At 32.0% G+C, this 16,949-nt stretch overlaps 2 protein-coding genes across 3 annotated transcripts; one reads left to right on the top strand and one right to left on the bottom strand.

Moving 5' to 3' along the window:
- Positions 1-5,685: 5,685 nt before the first annotated feature.
- Positions 5,686-8,862, top strand: LOC114751309 (protein CURVATURE THYLAKOID 1B, chloroplastic). 2 transcript variants are annotated; one of them, XM_028939968.1, is made up of 7 exons: positions 5,686-5,978; positions 6,311-6,417; positions 6,500-6,586; positions 6,684-6,746; positions 7,391-7,428; positions 7,582-7,646; positions 8,781-8,862. In XM_028939968.1, the coding sequence occupies exons 1-6, from the start codon at positions 5,801-5,803 to the stop codon at positions 7,640-7,642; spliced, it is 534 nt and encodes a 177-aa protein (XP_028795801.1). In that variant the 5' UTR covers positions 5,686-5,800; the 3' UTR covers positions 7,643-7,646; positions 8,781-8,862. The 2 variants fall into 2 exon arrangements, with proteins under 2 accessions (XP_028795801.1, XP_028795799.1); XM_028939966.1 differs by lacking the exon at positions 8,781-8,862 and having other exon boundaries at positions 7,582-7,818.
- On the bottom strand, positions 8,538-11,263 carry LOC114751307 (anthranilate N-methyltransferase-like). The gene is made up of 4 exons (XM_028939964.1): positions 10,755-11,263; positions 10,370-10,680; positions 10,190-10,254; positions 8,538-9,067 (listed from the first exon to the last, which is right to left on the bottom strand). The coding sequence occupies exons 1-4, from the start codon at positions 11,213-11,215 to the stop codon at positions 8,771-8,773; spliced, it is 1,134 nt and encodes a 377-aa protein (XP_028795797.1). The 5' UTR covers positions 11,216-11,263; the 3' UTR covers positions 8,538-8,770.
- Positions 11,264-16,949: the final 5,686 nt, after the last annotated feature.

The raw sequence follows: 16,949 nt of genomic DNA, 5'->3' as shown, positions 1-16,949 counted from the left end.
TGTAGCTCAAATTTCCATATGTACTAAAATCAGATTAAATTTAAATGATTCAGATCTTACTGTCAATGTTTTAATTTTTTTATTTCACCGAATAAAAAATATTTGGCCAACTGATACTTTTTAAATGAAGATTTAGTTTAAGAAATTTAAACAAAAAAAAGAATAATTCAAATTAAATCTAAAAAATGCACATGCCTCGTTCTCAAACAGTACCCACAATGCATATTTTACACTGCACAGAAATTAATAAATAAATCATGCTACTGCACTTGTATAAATAAATCATATAATCTTTGATGCTTCCTTCTGCTTTTCGCAGCTTGTTGTGCAGATCACATCAACACATTTCCCCAGCAGCTTTGCTTTCCTATTCCCACTGTGAAGGAAGCCAATTATAGATGTATTATGTCCACGAAAAAGGTAGAATTTAGAAATCTTAATTAATTTTCACCATCATAATTAAAATTAAATTCCCAAAAGGCCAAAGGCCACGACATGCTCATTTACCTTACTGGCTTCTAGGAGAACACATGGTAAAACATGTGGGATTTTTAAAGTCTTTTATTCGGCTTCTCGGTGTTAGCGAAAAAAAACCCTAAAATATTTTTATAATACTATTTACAAGTCACTTTTAATATATTTTTTAAAAAATTTCATTCACTCTCATTTAAAAATTATCAATTTTTCAATTTTATCTTTGTTCAACATACATTATACACATAGTATTAAATGAAAGATACTCCCTCTGTTCCTTATTATAAGAAACATTTGATGCTTATGGCATGTTCTTATATATAAGAGACACTTAAAAGTTGTCTCTATTTTTGTGTGTTGATTTCTATTTTACCCATATTTATTGTCTCAAACTCACATTCTCTCTCCTTTTCACTTCTCTTTCTTTGAATAATTTATCATTGTTCTCTCTCATGCTCTCTCTCCTTATTAATGAGGGTCTTTTTAGAAAAAAAAATTATATCTTTTACACATTGATTGTTCTTAACTAATTTTAACTGTTTTTTTATCAATATAATTCGGTTATTCGTCTCTTATAATAAGGAATGGAGGGAGTATTATTCTCTTCCTACCCTATAAATAGAATCAAAAGTTTTTATCTCTCTCTATCTTATAAGTAATAATAGAAGAGTATATAGCACGTAAATTCATGTATTAGTAATCCATAATACTAATAAGAATAAAAAACTTAAGCATACGAGTACGAGTATCTCAACTCCCTAAGCAACAATGCAAGTTGGCATTAGGCATCCTGGATTAACTCTGATCTAGACATCAATAAACTCAACAATAAGACATCTGTCTAAAGTTTAGTTTCATCGATAACTAAAATTTCCTATTTTTAAATACAGGGGCTAGGTCCCTGCTTCGTGAAAATTAATTAATTAGTTAACTTAATTATTTATAAAAATAAATATGTTGAAATTTTAAAATAATCATCTACATTAAAATTTACCTATATTAATGAAACCCTCTTTTAATATATTCAAGTAATAATAGGAATTATCTGTTTTTTTAAAAAATATTTTATGTTTTAGCATAGGAGGGAACGTATTTATGGAAAACGTTGAACCAACCTTTGAAATTCCCGACACATATTCCTGGCCGGTGATTACTTGCATGCAAAGGAAAAAAAATTAGGCTACGTTCCTATTAGGGTAACATGGACGGGACACCCCATGTTTTGAACAAAATACTAGTACTTTTTTAATATAAGAATTTGTTTAACTTTTATTTTGGTTTTAAATATAAGATATTAATTTATTTTGTCTCTGATATATATTTATTTTTTTTTTAAGATGGCTCTTGTAATAATAGTAATTCTAGCCAATACACTTAATTAGTAAGGATATTTTAGGAAAGATAACACCTATTTATTACAAATAACTAACTTAATTAATTTTTTTAATCTACTCAAATTAGTTAATAGCTCTTATATTAAAAACCGAAGGTAGTATATTACTTTGTGTGTCTTCTTCCCATTTTCCTTCGTTCTCTTCTTCATGCAAAGATAATTAAAATATTATGTCGATTCTGCTGTCTGAGATTGCCAAAGTCTTTTGACTATAGCTAGCTTTGTAGGGACGCATACTTCCATCATCCCCATGGTTCCAATTTATCATCACTAAGCTAATACTTACTCCAATTCTTATTATAAGTTTTAAATAATTAATTATTGGATCACAGATAACTAATTAAAATTAGTTAAAAGTAATAAATAGGTTAGAAATATATATTTGTTTATAAATATAACCTTATAATAAATAAGAAAAATGATAGAAGAGAATATGTAGGAAAATGTGATAAAAGAGAAATAATTAAGGACAATGTTAAAAAAATGTATTAAATATTAAAAAAAACAAATTAGAACTTGTAAAATGGACAACACTTCCTCATAAATTTAAAACTTATAAATATGATCGAAGAAATATTGATTCATATATATAATATCAACCTAATCTTAACAACACTTTTGTTTTCGGTTTTTAATGGAAGAATAATATATAGGATGAGAATGTTCTCCCTCTCTCCTTTTTCCCCCCTAAAATGAGAGGGGCGGAGTGGACACTGATATCAACATTCAACATGAGATTACTAGCAAAATCATACTCGTGACATTCTATTTACTAATTCAACATGAAATTACAAGCAAAATCGTACTCGTGACATTCTGTTGTACACATTATTTTTGCAAGAAAACTTTCATGTCACTATACTATAACATGATTAACGACTATCTATATGTCATAAATTTAGGGGGAAAAGGTGGTGATTTGTGTTGCGGGGGTAACCAGGAAAGGAAAGCATAGAGAGGAATGAAGAAGTAGAATAGAATACTAAAAACAAGGATGAGGAGCGGCATGCATGCAAACACATGTATGGATCGCAGGTTTTTGTCATATTATTTGAAATTCAACGACAGCGTACAAGAAATGTGGTTCCTAGTTCCGAAGCAAACTCTTGTAGATGGAGGCAAACAAACACAGTACGTAGTTTAGCTTGCTGCTTCAAATTCCAACGTCAGACAAATTCTCCCTCTCAGTCTCACTTTTCTTTTTCTGGAGAACTTCAATACCTACATGGATTTATTATTTATTTCTACTGTTTGTACGTACTTGCTGTCGTGTGTACTGTATATGCGTGACTCTGTAGCCTAATTGACCCCTTCATCGCTTTCATGATTCTTTTAAGAAGGAAGAAGAAGAAAAGAGGGTCAAAACCAGTGATGGGTTAATCTTTTGACTCTGATCCCTGAGCCTGAGGTTTCGTGAAGTTGGATGGCGGATTCTAATTATGACGTTTGCAGATCGCTGGCAGAGATTCACAGAGTCCTCCCTTCTCTCTTTCCTTTTTGATTTTCAGGGAAAATAAAAGGTTTAATATGATAATAATATCTTTAAGCCTCATAAACTTCTAATATGGTAAAATTGTTCCAATTATCATGGCGAATTAGTAAATCAAAATCAACCATAAATCTCCATTGTCAATTAATTTGGCTGAAATTAATATTACGATCAAGAACTGAATAAATAATAGCACACCAGACTCCATTTCTTGTTTATTGATGATGGTGAGAAAGAGAAGATGGATGAGATTGGAAGAAATAGAAAAGAGCTGGAAAAGTGGTGCAGAAAGTGGAATCAGAAAAAGAAGGGTTTGACCAGATAAGGTCAGAATGAGATCACTGGAGATTGGGAGTTCGTGCACTCAGTCATACTGTTGCGTTCTTCCCTTTTCAAATCATTTTACAATTTAATGTATGAGTATATCTCTTTTTTACTCCAAAAAATAGTTATTATTGTTTGGAATAATGTAGGTTATTGAAAAAATACTAAAAATTCATATTATTTAAAAATTTGATTATATTTTAATAAAATATTTGTGTTTTCTTAATTAAACGGCCCAGTGCATGTGTATGAAATCTAATATAAGACGCACCAATCACAATTTTTGACTAATACATCTCTATTTACTTGTTTTTATAGTAAAAATAGAGGTCAAAGAGAAAACAAAATCTATGCATATATTTTTTTTTCCAATGTTGGCTTGATGGTATACTATTTTTAATAGGGATGTTATTAAAAACAAGTAATAACTACACATTGAAATTTGGAACATGTTTGAATCAAAACATTTTCTCCACAATTTGCTTCGATTGATGAAGTGTGCAAAGCATAAAAAAGTTAAATTACATGTATATGCATATAAGATTCAGAGGCCTGGGTCCAGGAACCAGATTCAAACGTTATTATAACCTCATGTCAAATCAGAACGATTCAGCGAATTATTCAATGATTATTTCTGTTATGAGGTGAAGTTTATTGATGGAATATTCTGAAGGGAATCTTGATTGTTTGAGAAAGAAGTCTCCAAATAATTAGGGGCCGGATTTTTAAAAATGTGGGCCCTATGTGAACAAAAATATAATTTACTCCAGCTTTCTCAGTAGACTGAACTTTAAAAGTTCTTGAATTCATGTAATATTACCAAGGACTTCAAAAATATAATGGAAATCTCGAAATCCCTTGAATTCAAAGGAAATTTTGTATGTGAAATGAAGGTCAAAATTTGACCCCTTGTTTAGTTATCCCCCTCTCTATTGGTATTGAAATTAGGTGATATTTAGTTGTCGTGTAAAATATTTAGGTAAGCTGAATTTTGCAGATTTACTAGAGCCAGGACAAAAGCTTATGACTTGAAAAATGCTTACCAATATATATATATATATATATATATATTTCTAAATTATTTATTAACAAGTTTTTGATTGGCATCAAGATTTAAACCTTCGCATTTATGAATATAACCGATATTATTATCAATTAAACTAAGCTTCATTGGGTATTTAGGTTTGTTTTATATATTTTTGGCCGAAGAAAGGTATATTTTAAGTGATTAATCTCCAAAAAAGAAGTGCAAGCAAAAAAAAAAGCGTGTCCAAAAACCTCATTTTTTTAAAATACGAAAAGCCCACTGTAGGCATAGGCTTAGATAACTAAGAAATCTATGCCGAAAAGCCCATCGCTCTTGGCCCAAATGCCTCTTCGTCACATGGATTCTCCTCATCGTGCTCTCTCTCTATCTGCGCTCTTGACCAAACCGTTATAACTTCCAATGTGTTGGCTGGAGATGTTTTATTTTTATGCTTCTGATTCAGATATTTTGATATTTGTCGTTTTCTCATTTCTGGTTGCAATATCACCCAATTGTTCTGCTACAAAAATATTTCTCTCAAGTTATTTACTTTTTTCATTAACCTTTTTCTTATACCGGATGAATAAAATTAGTTATCGATTAACATGGACCTTTTTTTAAAATCTAAAAATACAAGATATGTTGTTGGTTTATAAAATTATTGTTGACGTCGTCTTCATTTGACACGTCAAATGTGTCCTTAAGTTAAATTCATATAGATTAAGGTAATAATCCAAAAGAAGAAGAAGATGGATTTTATATGGTGTTGAAAGCGTCCGACGTGGCGCCTTTTATCCAAGAAGATCCCATATAAGCCCAATCGCTGAGCTTTGTCAGCTCAGTACTATATCCAAATGGAAGAATTGAGTGGTTCTGATCTCCATATTCCACTTTTCAAATTATCCCATTCAGATTCACACCCTCTTCAACCTAATAATAATAATAATCTCTGAAAAATTAAGAAACACATGATCTATATCATGAATATAGTCAAAAATCCAAAACTAGAAAGCTGCAATAAATACTCGTCGTCGTCCCTCATATCTTAGAAAGTCCTCCGAGTACAGCTAGCTAGCACTGTCAAATCACAATAATGGCTTCAACTTCATCTTCCAGTCTCACTTTATCATCTTCTTCCAACACCATTGTTGATCGCAGAGCTCCCAGAAACTCATCAGCTCCTTCTTCTCCACAATGCGTCAGCATTCCCCCTCTCGCTCCTCCTGCCTCCCTTCCCTCTCTCATCCCTCCATGGAAGGCCACTGCTTACTGTATGTTATAGTGTTTACTGATATCTCTGCATGTGCAAAGATTGCGATCTGACATACTATCTCCTCCGGTCAATATGAGAGCTGATTTAAGACTGATATTTATTTATTTTTTTTAAGATTTTTTTTAATAATAATAGTTCTAACTTATACATTTAATTAGTCATTTAATTAGAAAAAATATTTTCGAAAAGTTAACATCTATTTATTACGGATAACTAGTTTAATTAGTTTTCTTAATTTATTTAAATTAGTCAGTTAATTAAGAGCTAGTGTATATCTATATATGTATATGGTGTTGGCCGGTGATCATTGATAGATGACGACGATTTCAGGTCGCAAACTTGCTCGGAATGTTATGGCTATGGCGACCGGAGAGGCTTCCACGGAGGTGGCCATCACGACTGAGCCGCCAGAATTTCTCAAGACTGTTCAGGAAACTGTAAGTGACGTAAGGTATAATGGCACATGCATGGAATTTGGTTAGAATATAATATAATTTAGTTGAAGAATTGGATGAATAGTGGGAGAAGATTGAAGATAAGTATGCAGTGAGTACAGTGGCTGTGGCTGGAGTGGTTGCTTTGTGGGGCTCAACTGGTGTCATCTCAGTACGTTCTCTCACAAGAGCTCTAATTAAGTCAGCGTGATTAATTAGTAATTAATTAATTAATTAAACTATTAATTGTGTGTATATAATTATTGCAGGCAATTGATAGGCTTCCTTTGATTCCTGGAGTTCTTGAGGTCGTTGGCATTGGCTACACTGGGGTATGTAATTATTATTAATTACGCCTAGCTAGCTCCCGCATGTAAATAAAAGTAGGATTAATACAAACTTTGATCTTTTAAACTTGCCCTCATTTTAATTTTGGTCCGTCAAATTTCAAATAATAGGTTTTGGTTCCTTAAGCTTCTTTTCATTTAAAATATTGGTCCCTATAATCTAATAAAAACTTGAATCATTTTACCTTTTGAAGGACCAAACCTATTGTTTGAAATTTGAGAGATTAAAACCAAAACGAAAACAAATTTAAGTGATAAAAAATTATATTAACTCTAAATTTTTTAGATTGACCTTAATAATTTTGAGAAAACTACTCATTATTTTTTCCCCCAAAATATTAAGTTATCAAAGTAAGACCTGAGGCAAAGTCAAGAGATAAAATTAGGCATGAACAAAATTTAAAGATATACACAAATGAAACGAGAGGTATATTACCAGGCCAAATAGAAATTCAATTGCATTGGGGCCGAAAAACTAGACTACAATATAAAAAAAATAAAATAAAATGAGCCTCGCCTTTCCCTTTTCCCCCTCTTTGATCACTTTAAGTAAAATTATCCTATGAAATTCTTTTTCTAAGAAAAATATTCTTATAAAACCTAACTTCATCTTCCCTATCTGTTTACAGTGGTTTGCATACAAGAACCTAATTTACAAGCCGGACAGGTAATTGCGATTTATCTTGAATAATAATTAATCATAATCCGGTTCAATATGACGCGCATTGGCTTTTGATTGTCATATTTCGCATATATTTAATTTGAATATTGTTATGCTAATTATGTCACTAATGATTAAACTTATCGAGCGGAATTGCAGGGAAGCTTTGCTGCAAAAGATAAAAGACACGTATAATGAAATAATTGGGAGCAGCGGCTAGACTTGTAAGTAAATGTATTCTACACGATCAAATTAATAATGTGGTTAACTCGTTACGATCAACGTAACCATGCTTCATTTTGTTAATCCTAATTAGGTGTCTGTAATAATGACCATAATTTGTATATTAAAAATAAATGCAACTTTTTATTTTTATGTATTTTACATTTGGGTTAAGTTTATTATTTCGTTGAACGATTAAAATGATTTATGTTTCAACCATGATTTTCTTGTTAGTTTATTTTTTATTAAAACATAACGCAAGAGATAAATGAAAAACTTCCCCAAAAAAAAAAAAGCTAAGTCATTTCTTAATTTATTTCACAGAAGTCTTGGACTTCATTTTTTGAAGTATTAACTCTGGCTGACTGGCTCATTCAAGGCAAATCTAATAATAACTTTGTCAAATGAGGCTTAATTAAACAATTTTTTTCTAAAATGAAATGAGAACTCGAATGAAATTTAAGGCTTTTTGACAAGGCAATAATGAGAAACAAGTATAAATAACAAAACTGTATTGGTCAGACAATGTATAATATATAATTTTACACAACTGATACTAAAAAATATTGGAGATGCCGCAAGTCGAAGATGCCGTCTAATTAATCTGAATATTGCTATACTTTACTAGTAGTTTCTTGTCCATGGAATCTTGTCCAATTCGATGTTTAAAAGTCAATTAACATACTATTATTTTTAGTCCTTAATGTAAAATCAAATTAACTAATTTAAGTAAATTAAAAAAGTACATGTTATATGATTTCTCTAAAATATTTATATAGATCATTATGTTATATATCAATTTATAAGTGAGACAAATTAATTTAGTAATTTTCTTAATCTACTCCAATTAATCAACTGGGTTTTGTATTAAAAACTATAGGTAGTAATTCAAATTCAAATTGAAGACAATAAGTTTATTGACTTCTTGGAGCAAGAAATAGTAATTCATGAAACCGAGGGCGCACTGACAAGAAAATTCAAAGGTAAACGACCCTAGCCCTTTAGAACAAACAAAGGGAGAAAGAAAAAAGATGCATATGTATATGTTAAAAGAAGTGAGACTCATTTGAATAAAATCTTAATTATATATAACCACTCTTGTTATATTAAAGCGACATTATGTTATTTACTTGTAGAACTCCATGATCCAGAATCCACAAACCCGACAGACGAATCGAATCCCAGGGAACCCGGAATGAGCAGCCAAATCCAGGAATTGCTTCTGGGTTCGTTCTTTGCCTCCAGGATTCTGGGTCATCATGAATGCGTCTGCCTGAAGAGCCGTTTGGACAGCAGGAGTAGTGTTTGGTTCATCGGGCAGAATCGCGTCCACTATAATCACTTTTCCATCGTCTGGAATCGACCTGTGGCAATTCTTCAACAGCTTCACGCATTGTTCATCGCTCCAATCATGCAGTATCCACTACAGTACAACATTCCATGTAACTTTTGTCAACTTATTAGTTATTATGTCAATTCCCAGAAAGGCCAATTAGTATAATCTGTGGGGGACTGGGACCCATATTATCGGAAGTGGGACCCATGGCCTTCAAGGTATGTGTAATCTGGGCTCATTTGCGTTATCTATTCTCACTAATTATTGATGCTGATAAGGCACAGTGTTAGTTGTTGCATCCATCCCACCGTCCACTTTGAATTGACGCCTCAGATTTAAGAATCTATTGGGCTGGGCCCACCTCAAAGTTGGCTTCGTTTTCAAGCAAGTAGTGCGATTAATCAAATCAGATTTTTTGTGTTCGGCAGAATGCACTGAGCATTTGCATTGGTTTAGTTGCTTTTTTTTTCCCCCCAATTATTATTCAATGAATATAATGCACAGTAAAATATGATTAACTGCTAATTTTTTTAAAAATAATTAAATTAAATCTTACAAAAATAGGATGTTTAAATTATGTGCATGCGCGCTTTATTATTATGGTAAGAAATTTCATATCAAAAAATGAATAGAAGTAAACTCCAACTTGATTTTGTGCACGGTGCAGATAATAACGTGATTTTTAAAAAAAAAAATTTCACTTAAGAGGGTATCTGGATTCCTGTAAAAGTGTTTCTTAAACACACTTTTCGTAAATCGAGACAAATTTCTTCACATATTTATTTTGAATATCGTAAAATCACTTCTAAAACCATAACTTCGTTTCTACCAAACATCTACTGAGTCTATAATGTAACAAGAACTAAGAAAAAAAAAAAGATTTTAATCCTCATTTAGTGGTGGTTGAGGTGAAGCTATGGCTTGATTTTTAATTTTCTAAAGTTAATTATTTGACAAAGAAATAAAGATGGTTTGGCTATCCAAGTATGATAACTAAAACACGAAAATTGAAAACAAGAATTTATTTAGAAGGGGATATATATTGGGAGAATTATAATGAGATCTCAAGAAAAGAAAATAATTATAACACAAGTCTCAGACTCACTTTGAAGTTGTTATTAAGACTTTTTAATATATTTTTTAAAAAACTAATTGTAATTATATATATATATATATATATATAGTTCCTTGAGAAAAGCTCAAACTCACCTTCATAAAAATGGCTTGTCCTTGAGGAACACTCTCAAACATATTTCCTCCCACATGCTGCACACCTGCAACACAAAGTTTAAATAAGTTGAATTAAAATCTTCCAATATATATGCAATTTCATTTTCTTTTTTTGAAATCAATGGATAATAAAACAGTGATGAAAAGATTAAAACATACGAGGGTAGGTAGGGGCATTTTGGATGACATGAGGGAGGTCAAAATTGATGCCCTGTATGTGAGCATACTTGGAGGTGATCAAGTTAAGGTTGATGCCAAGACCACCCCCAACATCTACGACTCTGTCGAGTGCCTCAAATCCATCGTAGAATTTAAGGATGTTGCTCATTATCAGAATTGTCGAATCATGCATTCCCTTGTTAAACGCATCGTTGAACCTCCCATCTTTACTAGGATACTCAAACGCATGCATCCCATGTGCTCTGTTAAATGCTATCCCTCCTTCCTTTATCGCTCCCTTCAGCTCCCTCCTGTCGATTTAATCCCAAAATTCAGATGATACTAATTTTATGATAATCCTAAAGAACACAACTTTTTTAGTTACCAGCTTTCCAGGAAGACTCTGTCTTGGGCCAGGGACAAGAGATTTCCCATAGAGACGCCATTAGCATCCGACACGAAGTACTTAGAAACCGGGGAGAGACTGTAATTCCTCTGTGTTGTTCCTTGTTGGTCGTCGACGAGGGAGCAGTGAAGCACAGAGTGGCTGGCCAGGAGACTAAGGAGACGATCGAGCATTGTTGGGGCTTCTGGGTTCTTGCAGGATACCATGGCGGCGATGTCCTTTGCAGAGAGGCTTGCGCCCTCGCCGGCTCCGGCGATGGCATCGAAGACGCCGAGCTCGAAGGCGGCTTGCAGAGACATGGAGAGAACGGAGGAGGAGGCCAGCTGCATGGCGGAGATGAAGCTTTCTTCGTCCTCTTGCACGTGCCCTGCGCGTGGTTGTTTGAGGTGGTTTGATTCGCCATTGGTGAGGATGGAGTCGGATTTCAAGGAAGGAGCCATTGGAAAGAGAAGAGGAAGAGAGATTTACGGAGTGTGGTCGGGGCGGATGAAGAAGATGAGATGAGGGCATGTATTTATAGCGATGTCTTGTTAATAAATAAAAATAAAATAAAATTAGGGAGTAATAAATAATATTTGACTTTATTACGTATTTTTGTGGGAGGGGATCTGAGAGTGTTAACGACGCCTTGTCTCACTACTATTTCATGCTCACCGACTACGCATTCTCATTCTCTTCTTCAAATTTTTAACGATTTTCCATTGGGTTGTTTAGATTTTCTTCATAATCAGAAACACTTCTTGTTGGCAAAAAAAAAAAAAACACTTCTTATTTTGCGTCTTGTTATTAATATATGATAATGAATTCCGTCGGGCTATGGGAGGGAGGTGAAAGAAGGTGAAAGGGAAGAAGGAAGGGGCTGCTGGCATGTGGGGGAACCAAGGTGGGAGAAGATGAAGGGGGAGGGGGAGTCCATATCATCATTGCTCAGTTTGAAACATGTCACGGGTGTATGGGGAGGGTGGTGAGTGACGGCAAGGAGGAAGAGAAAATGAGAAGTTAAAAATAATGGAAGGAAGGGGCAAGTGTTTTCGAATTAAAAAGAAAATATGAGGTAGAAAGAGAAGCAAATAGAGTTTTATTGAGGATAGGGTAGATGATATTTTTTTTAAAAAAATAATAATTACTGTGATGTTATCTTAACAAATTACTATATAAAATATAATCTTAAAAATATACACACACACTTTTATAACGCTTCCTTAAAGAAGTGTTACAACAAGTATTATTCATGCCGTAACGTTTCCTTCAAAAAGTGTTATAATTATATTATTTTTTAAAATATAAAATAATATATAGAAGCTACAGCGTTTTGTGACAAAAGTGCTACATAAGATAATTATTTTTTATATATAGTACTTTCTTTAAAAAGTGCTATAGTGTTTAATATTTTAAAACATTAAAAATATATATACAAGTTGTAGCATTTAGTTAAATAAGTGTTACAAAATGTGTTACTTATTTAATTTAGCTGTTGTGGTGCTTTTTTGTAGCGTAAGTATCTCCTCTCCTGTAGAGTGTTTTTTAAGTAAACACTACAGGAAGCATTTATATATTTTTTTAAAGAAAAAGAAGATGTTGTAGTGCTTTTTCAAAAAAGTATTATAACAAATATCTACTCTATTGTAGAGTTTTTTTAACCAAGTGCTATGCACAGGAGCTATTTATATAATTTTTTTAAAAGGAAAGGAGATTTTGTAGCGCTTTATTAAGAAAGCGCGGCAAGTATCATAGAAGCTATAGCACTTATTTAAAAAAAATGCTACAAAATATGTCTTTTTTGTTTAATAAATTATTGAGTATTAGCTGTAGTGTTTTGTTAATAAATGTTAAAAACAGGCACTGTAAATCAAATATTGTATAATAGTAACTTAGGAATAATTGATTCTGGCTTGTTACGCAGGGCAGGACAAGGGGAAAAAAAATATGGAAAGAGCATAACAGACGACGAAAAAAGAAAATCGACGAGGAAGGATTCCCATATTTCTGACCATACATGTCATCATAAAATTGAACAAATAATTGGCCTTGATTCGATATTACTTTCCCAGAAGAACGCATGTTCTACGATAATGTCAAGCTCAATTGTTCATTTAACATATAAACAAATTAAGAATCAATAAAAAGAAGTAAAAGCATATCTTTTCCGCCTGAAGAAACATTTGCCTTTGGCCGGCATTATTTGACCCTCGATGCCTAACAGTGATGAAATGCCAAACACGTTTTCTAGAAGCACGTACACGTATACATAAACTACTACTTCTAGTTTTAAATATAAAAATTATTTAACTAATTTAAATATATTAAAAAAATAAGTTAAGTTAAATATTTGTAATAAATGTGTTATCTTTTCTAAATTATTATTGATAATCAAATATATTAGCTAGAACTATTATTATTAAAAATATTATTCTAAAAAAATTAATAAATAATATCTATTTGAAATTAAAATAAAAATCAAATAAAGAAAAAAAAAACCTTGGGACAAAGCTTCTGTGCTGGACGCGAATAGCCGCATATTTTCGGTGTAACTAATGATTATTCTATGTATGTGCATGCTTCGTGTCATTTTAACTAGGCATTAGTTAGCACAAAACTGGCGTATACAGACGCGCTCTTTAAGGCTGTTTGGTACACTCACAGCGTGCCAACACTATAGTTTGATAGAAATTATTGTCCTAATTATTACTATATCTGATTTTTAATATAAAAATAAGTTTGATATTTAATTTAATTTTAAATATAAGATTTTAATCTGTCTTCTCTATCATATTTATTTATTTTTTTAAGTAGTCATTATAGTAGTTAATTACACATATTAAATATTTCGTCAAATAGTATTTTTAGATAATATATATTATTAGTAATGATATTTTAAGAAAAACAACACTTATTTATTATAAATAATTAATTTAACTAATTTTTTTAATTGATTTAAATTTGTCAACTAACTTTATATTAATAACCGAATGGAGTCGTACACAGAATAAATAAAAATATAGAACGGGTACGGATTCATGTTACATTTTGTAGGCATGATTCAATCGCAATCTTATATTTTTTTAACGGCGATTGTTTTTTTTATGTCGTCAAATAAAAATAATTATAATTGAAGATTAGTAATATGAAGATAATAAATACTTTTATGCTGGTATTTAAAAAAAAGAGATACTCCTCTAGTTTTTAATATAAGACCTATTTAACTAATTTAATTAGATTAAAGAAATTTGGTAAGTTAGTTAATTATAAGAAATATGACATATTTTTCTTAAAACACCATAATCATCTTCTTTAATATCCCCCTTTCTCTTTTACTTGATTACTCTCTCTGTTCCTTATTATACGATCTAATTTTTTGAATGAATTTATCCTTTTTTATAAGATCCTATTTAAATTTGTCTGAGTATTTAATGAGTGTTGTCTATTTTACCCCTAATTTAATGTATTTAATACATTCTTCTTCTTCATTTATCTCACTATTACTCTCTCACATTTATCTATTTATATATAAGGGTTTATTTGGAAAAAAAATGTATTTGCTACATATTAATTGCTTTTAACTGTTTTCTTAAACCTCGTAATTTAGTTAAAAAGATCTTATAATGGACAGAATAGTATGGTTGAGGGAATATTCATATGAGTAACTTAAAAAAAATTGATAAATATAAAAAATAAATTTTATATTTAGAACTAAAATTAACTTAATAATTAAATACTATATTAAAAAGCGAGGAGTAATAAATACTTTTATGGTTACCCAATGCTCCTGCGAGCTAGCGCCTGGCCATGAGTCTGAAATTGTTGTCCAATGAATCCAACCGAACATAATGAGATCATCTTGCATGTGTAAAGTTTGGGTGCATGTTAAAAATCGTCACTGAAATCAAACTGTTTTTGAGGTTGGTAAATTTGATAAACATATCGGTTAAAATTAGTTTAAAATAAGAAAGAGATAAAAATATATTTTTATTTCTAAATATGCTTTACAAAAAAAATGAAAGAGCCTACGAGCAAAAATAAGATGAGAGAGGGTGTGACAAATAAAAGATAATAAATAATTAATTTTTTTTTAAAAAAATAACTATCGAGATAAATCTAAATTAAAACTTACAAAATGTGCTATACTTTTCTAAATTAGACGTCTTGCGGTGTTTTACGTAGTGTAACTGTAATGTTTTGTTTACTTATGTGTCTCTATTTCTATCCCTAACAAAAAAAAAATCCTCAGTAATTAAACAAAACATTACACTACATAAACCCGCTTTAAAAAAAAAAAAAACCTCAGTAAATCTCAGGGCGTGAAAGTTCTGTTTCGGCCACTGACCACTGGTTGTTTTTTCTTTTTCTTACACACAGAGACATTTTGCAATCAGCAGGCCGTTCCCCCCCCCCCAAACATAGGTAACTATTAGAGGCAATCCTATTTGAGGCACTATCAGATACTAAATGTGAGTACCTCTCTTAGTGAGGATTTAAATGTTGATTCGCCACATTATGAAGGACTAGCTCCTTCTACTAGACTTAACTCTTGCTGATTAGGCTGTTTTGCTATTTTAATAACTAAAAATGTTAACAGTATATTGTCTTTAATAAAACAAAAAATTGTATTGTGGGTTGATCGGCCTCACAAACAAGACCATTATTCTGAGATTGAAAACAATACAAGCGCATATGCCGTCTGCTTGGGCTACTAGACCTTGGGTTGGGCCTTGGACATTAGACCTTCAAAATGTTCATCTCATATCCCCGCCTTTCTTAGCCACGTATAAAGCCAACGGTCTATATCATGCGATTTCGATGTGTTGCAACTTGCAAATCGCTTCCATGGAGTCTCCGTCCGCTCTTATCTCTCTCACCTGCAAGTGGTATTTCATACCTCATCAAATGCACTGTACAACGAAGTGGAGGGCTTGTTGGGAATCATAGTGGGAGACTTCAAAAATAATTTTTTAATTGTAATTTACTGAATATGAGATTGACTTATGTGAAAATACTTTATAGTTCTATTTGGTATGAAGCATTGAAAATGAAGGATAAGGACTAAGATTGCAATTAAAAAAAATCATCAAAAAAGTAACATGAGTAATTACTTATTACATGGGATTAAGCAAATCCATAGATGTAAAATTAGGGAATACCACTTCCCCCATAGTATTCCTCAATCACGCATATATGGGTTTGTCTAATCTTACGTAACAAGTAATCTCCCATACTAAACACTATTTTTCCAGTCTTAATCCCAATACCTATCATTTATTTTTAATATTTCATACCAAACGGTACCTATAACTACTTATGATGAATAGATGCAAAAGCCTGAAATCTTATATGGGTGTAAATGTGTAATAGATGTCAGTCGTATGCAAAAGCCTGAAATCTTATTTAGGCATCTTCAATTCTGAAAAACGTGAAGGTCGAATGCTTCAATTGAATCCACAACTGTGATCAAGATGTTTAGAAACAAATGTTGATTTAAAAGAAGCAGAAAGTGCGAGCAAAGAATGTCAATTCTTTCAGTTCATCCGCATCTCCTTTTAGAGTGGGCCCTGAGTTCATAATCCCATCCCCTCTTTCTGCAAGTAACCTTAGTCGATATTAAAATAATAGGATTAATCATAATACTAAATTAAGATTGCTTTGGCAGCATTGAAGCATGCAGAAGGGCATGAAAGGATTCAAGGAAGTAATTTCAGTATTGCTGAAATTTGAACGCCAAGAAGGCTTCTGTTATTAAGAATTTGGGAGCAAATAAATTAATGTTCCCTTTCATTCTCCATGCTGACACAGAGTGAAGTTTATTCATGGAAAAAGAATGTAGAAGAGCTTATTGTCAGTTAAAGCAGGACAATATGTGGCATGATGCCCCCCGGCGGGGGGGTTGGCTGGTTTGGCCAAGCATTCTCTTCGATTGCTTGCTCAAACCAGTCCCCCATTTTTGTTTGATGGTGTTAGTATAAATGCCAATCTAGGATCTGTGGAGTATTACAAAATTTTAAAGCCACTTTTACCAGAATACTGTTGAGCATAGAGGCCTGTGTATGTGCCAACAAAGGTTAGTCTAATTGGTATTGGCTCATAATCCACACAGAACAGAGTAATGGCACAAAACAAGCTTCTAAGATGGAGGATTCTGATGCTTCACATGCAAAATTGATTCAGAGTAAGAAAACAGAT

This window comes from Neltuma alba, unplaced genomic scaffold (assembly GCF_004799145.2).
Source record: "Neltuma alba isolate B1F8T4 unplaced genomic scaffold, ASM479914v2 tig00006862_pilon, whole genome shotgun sequence".
NCBI lineage: Eukaryota > Viridiplantae > Streptophyta > Magnoliopsida > Fabales > Fabaceae > Neltuma > Neltuma alba.
The sequence above is the reverse complement of the archived record's forward strand: the minus strand, read 5'-3'. Positions and strand labels throughout refer to the sequence as shown.

Bases quoted from the DNA above. Each gene is read 5' to 3' on its own strand.
- LOC114751309 (XM_028939968.1), top strand. From the start codon at position 5,801: ATGGCTTCAACTTCATCTTCCAGTCTCACTTTATCATCTTCTTCCAAC. The intron at 5,979-6,310 runs GTATGTTATAGT...CGACGATTTCAG, and splicing joins ATGGAAGGCCACTGCTTACT to GTCGCAAACTTGCTCGGAAT. The intron at 6,587-6,683 runs GTACGTTCTCTC...TAATTATTGCAG, and splicing joins GCTCAACTGGTGTCATCTCA to GCAATTGATAGGCTTCCTTT.
- LOC114751307 (XM_028939964.1), bottom strand. From the start codon at position 11,215: ATGGCTCCTTCCTTGAAATCCGACTCCATCCTCACCAATGGCGAATCA. The intron at 10,681-10,754 runs GTAACTAAAAAA...TTAAATCGACAG, and splicing joins AGAGTCTTCCTGGAAAGCTG to GAGGGAGCTGAAGGGAGCGA. The intron at 9,068-10,189 runs GTGAGTTTGAGC...GTTGTACTGTAG, and splicing joins GACAAGCCATTTTTATGAAG to TGGATACTGCATGATTGGAG.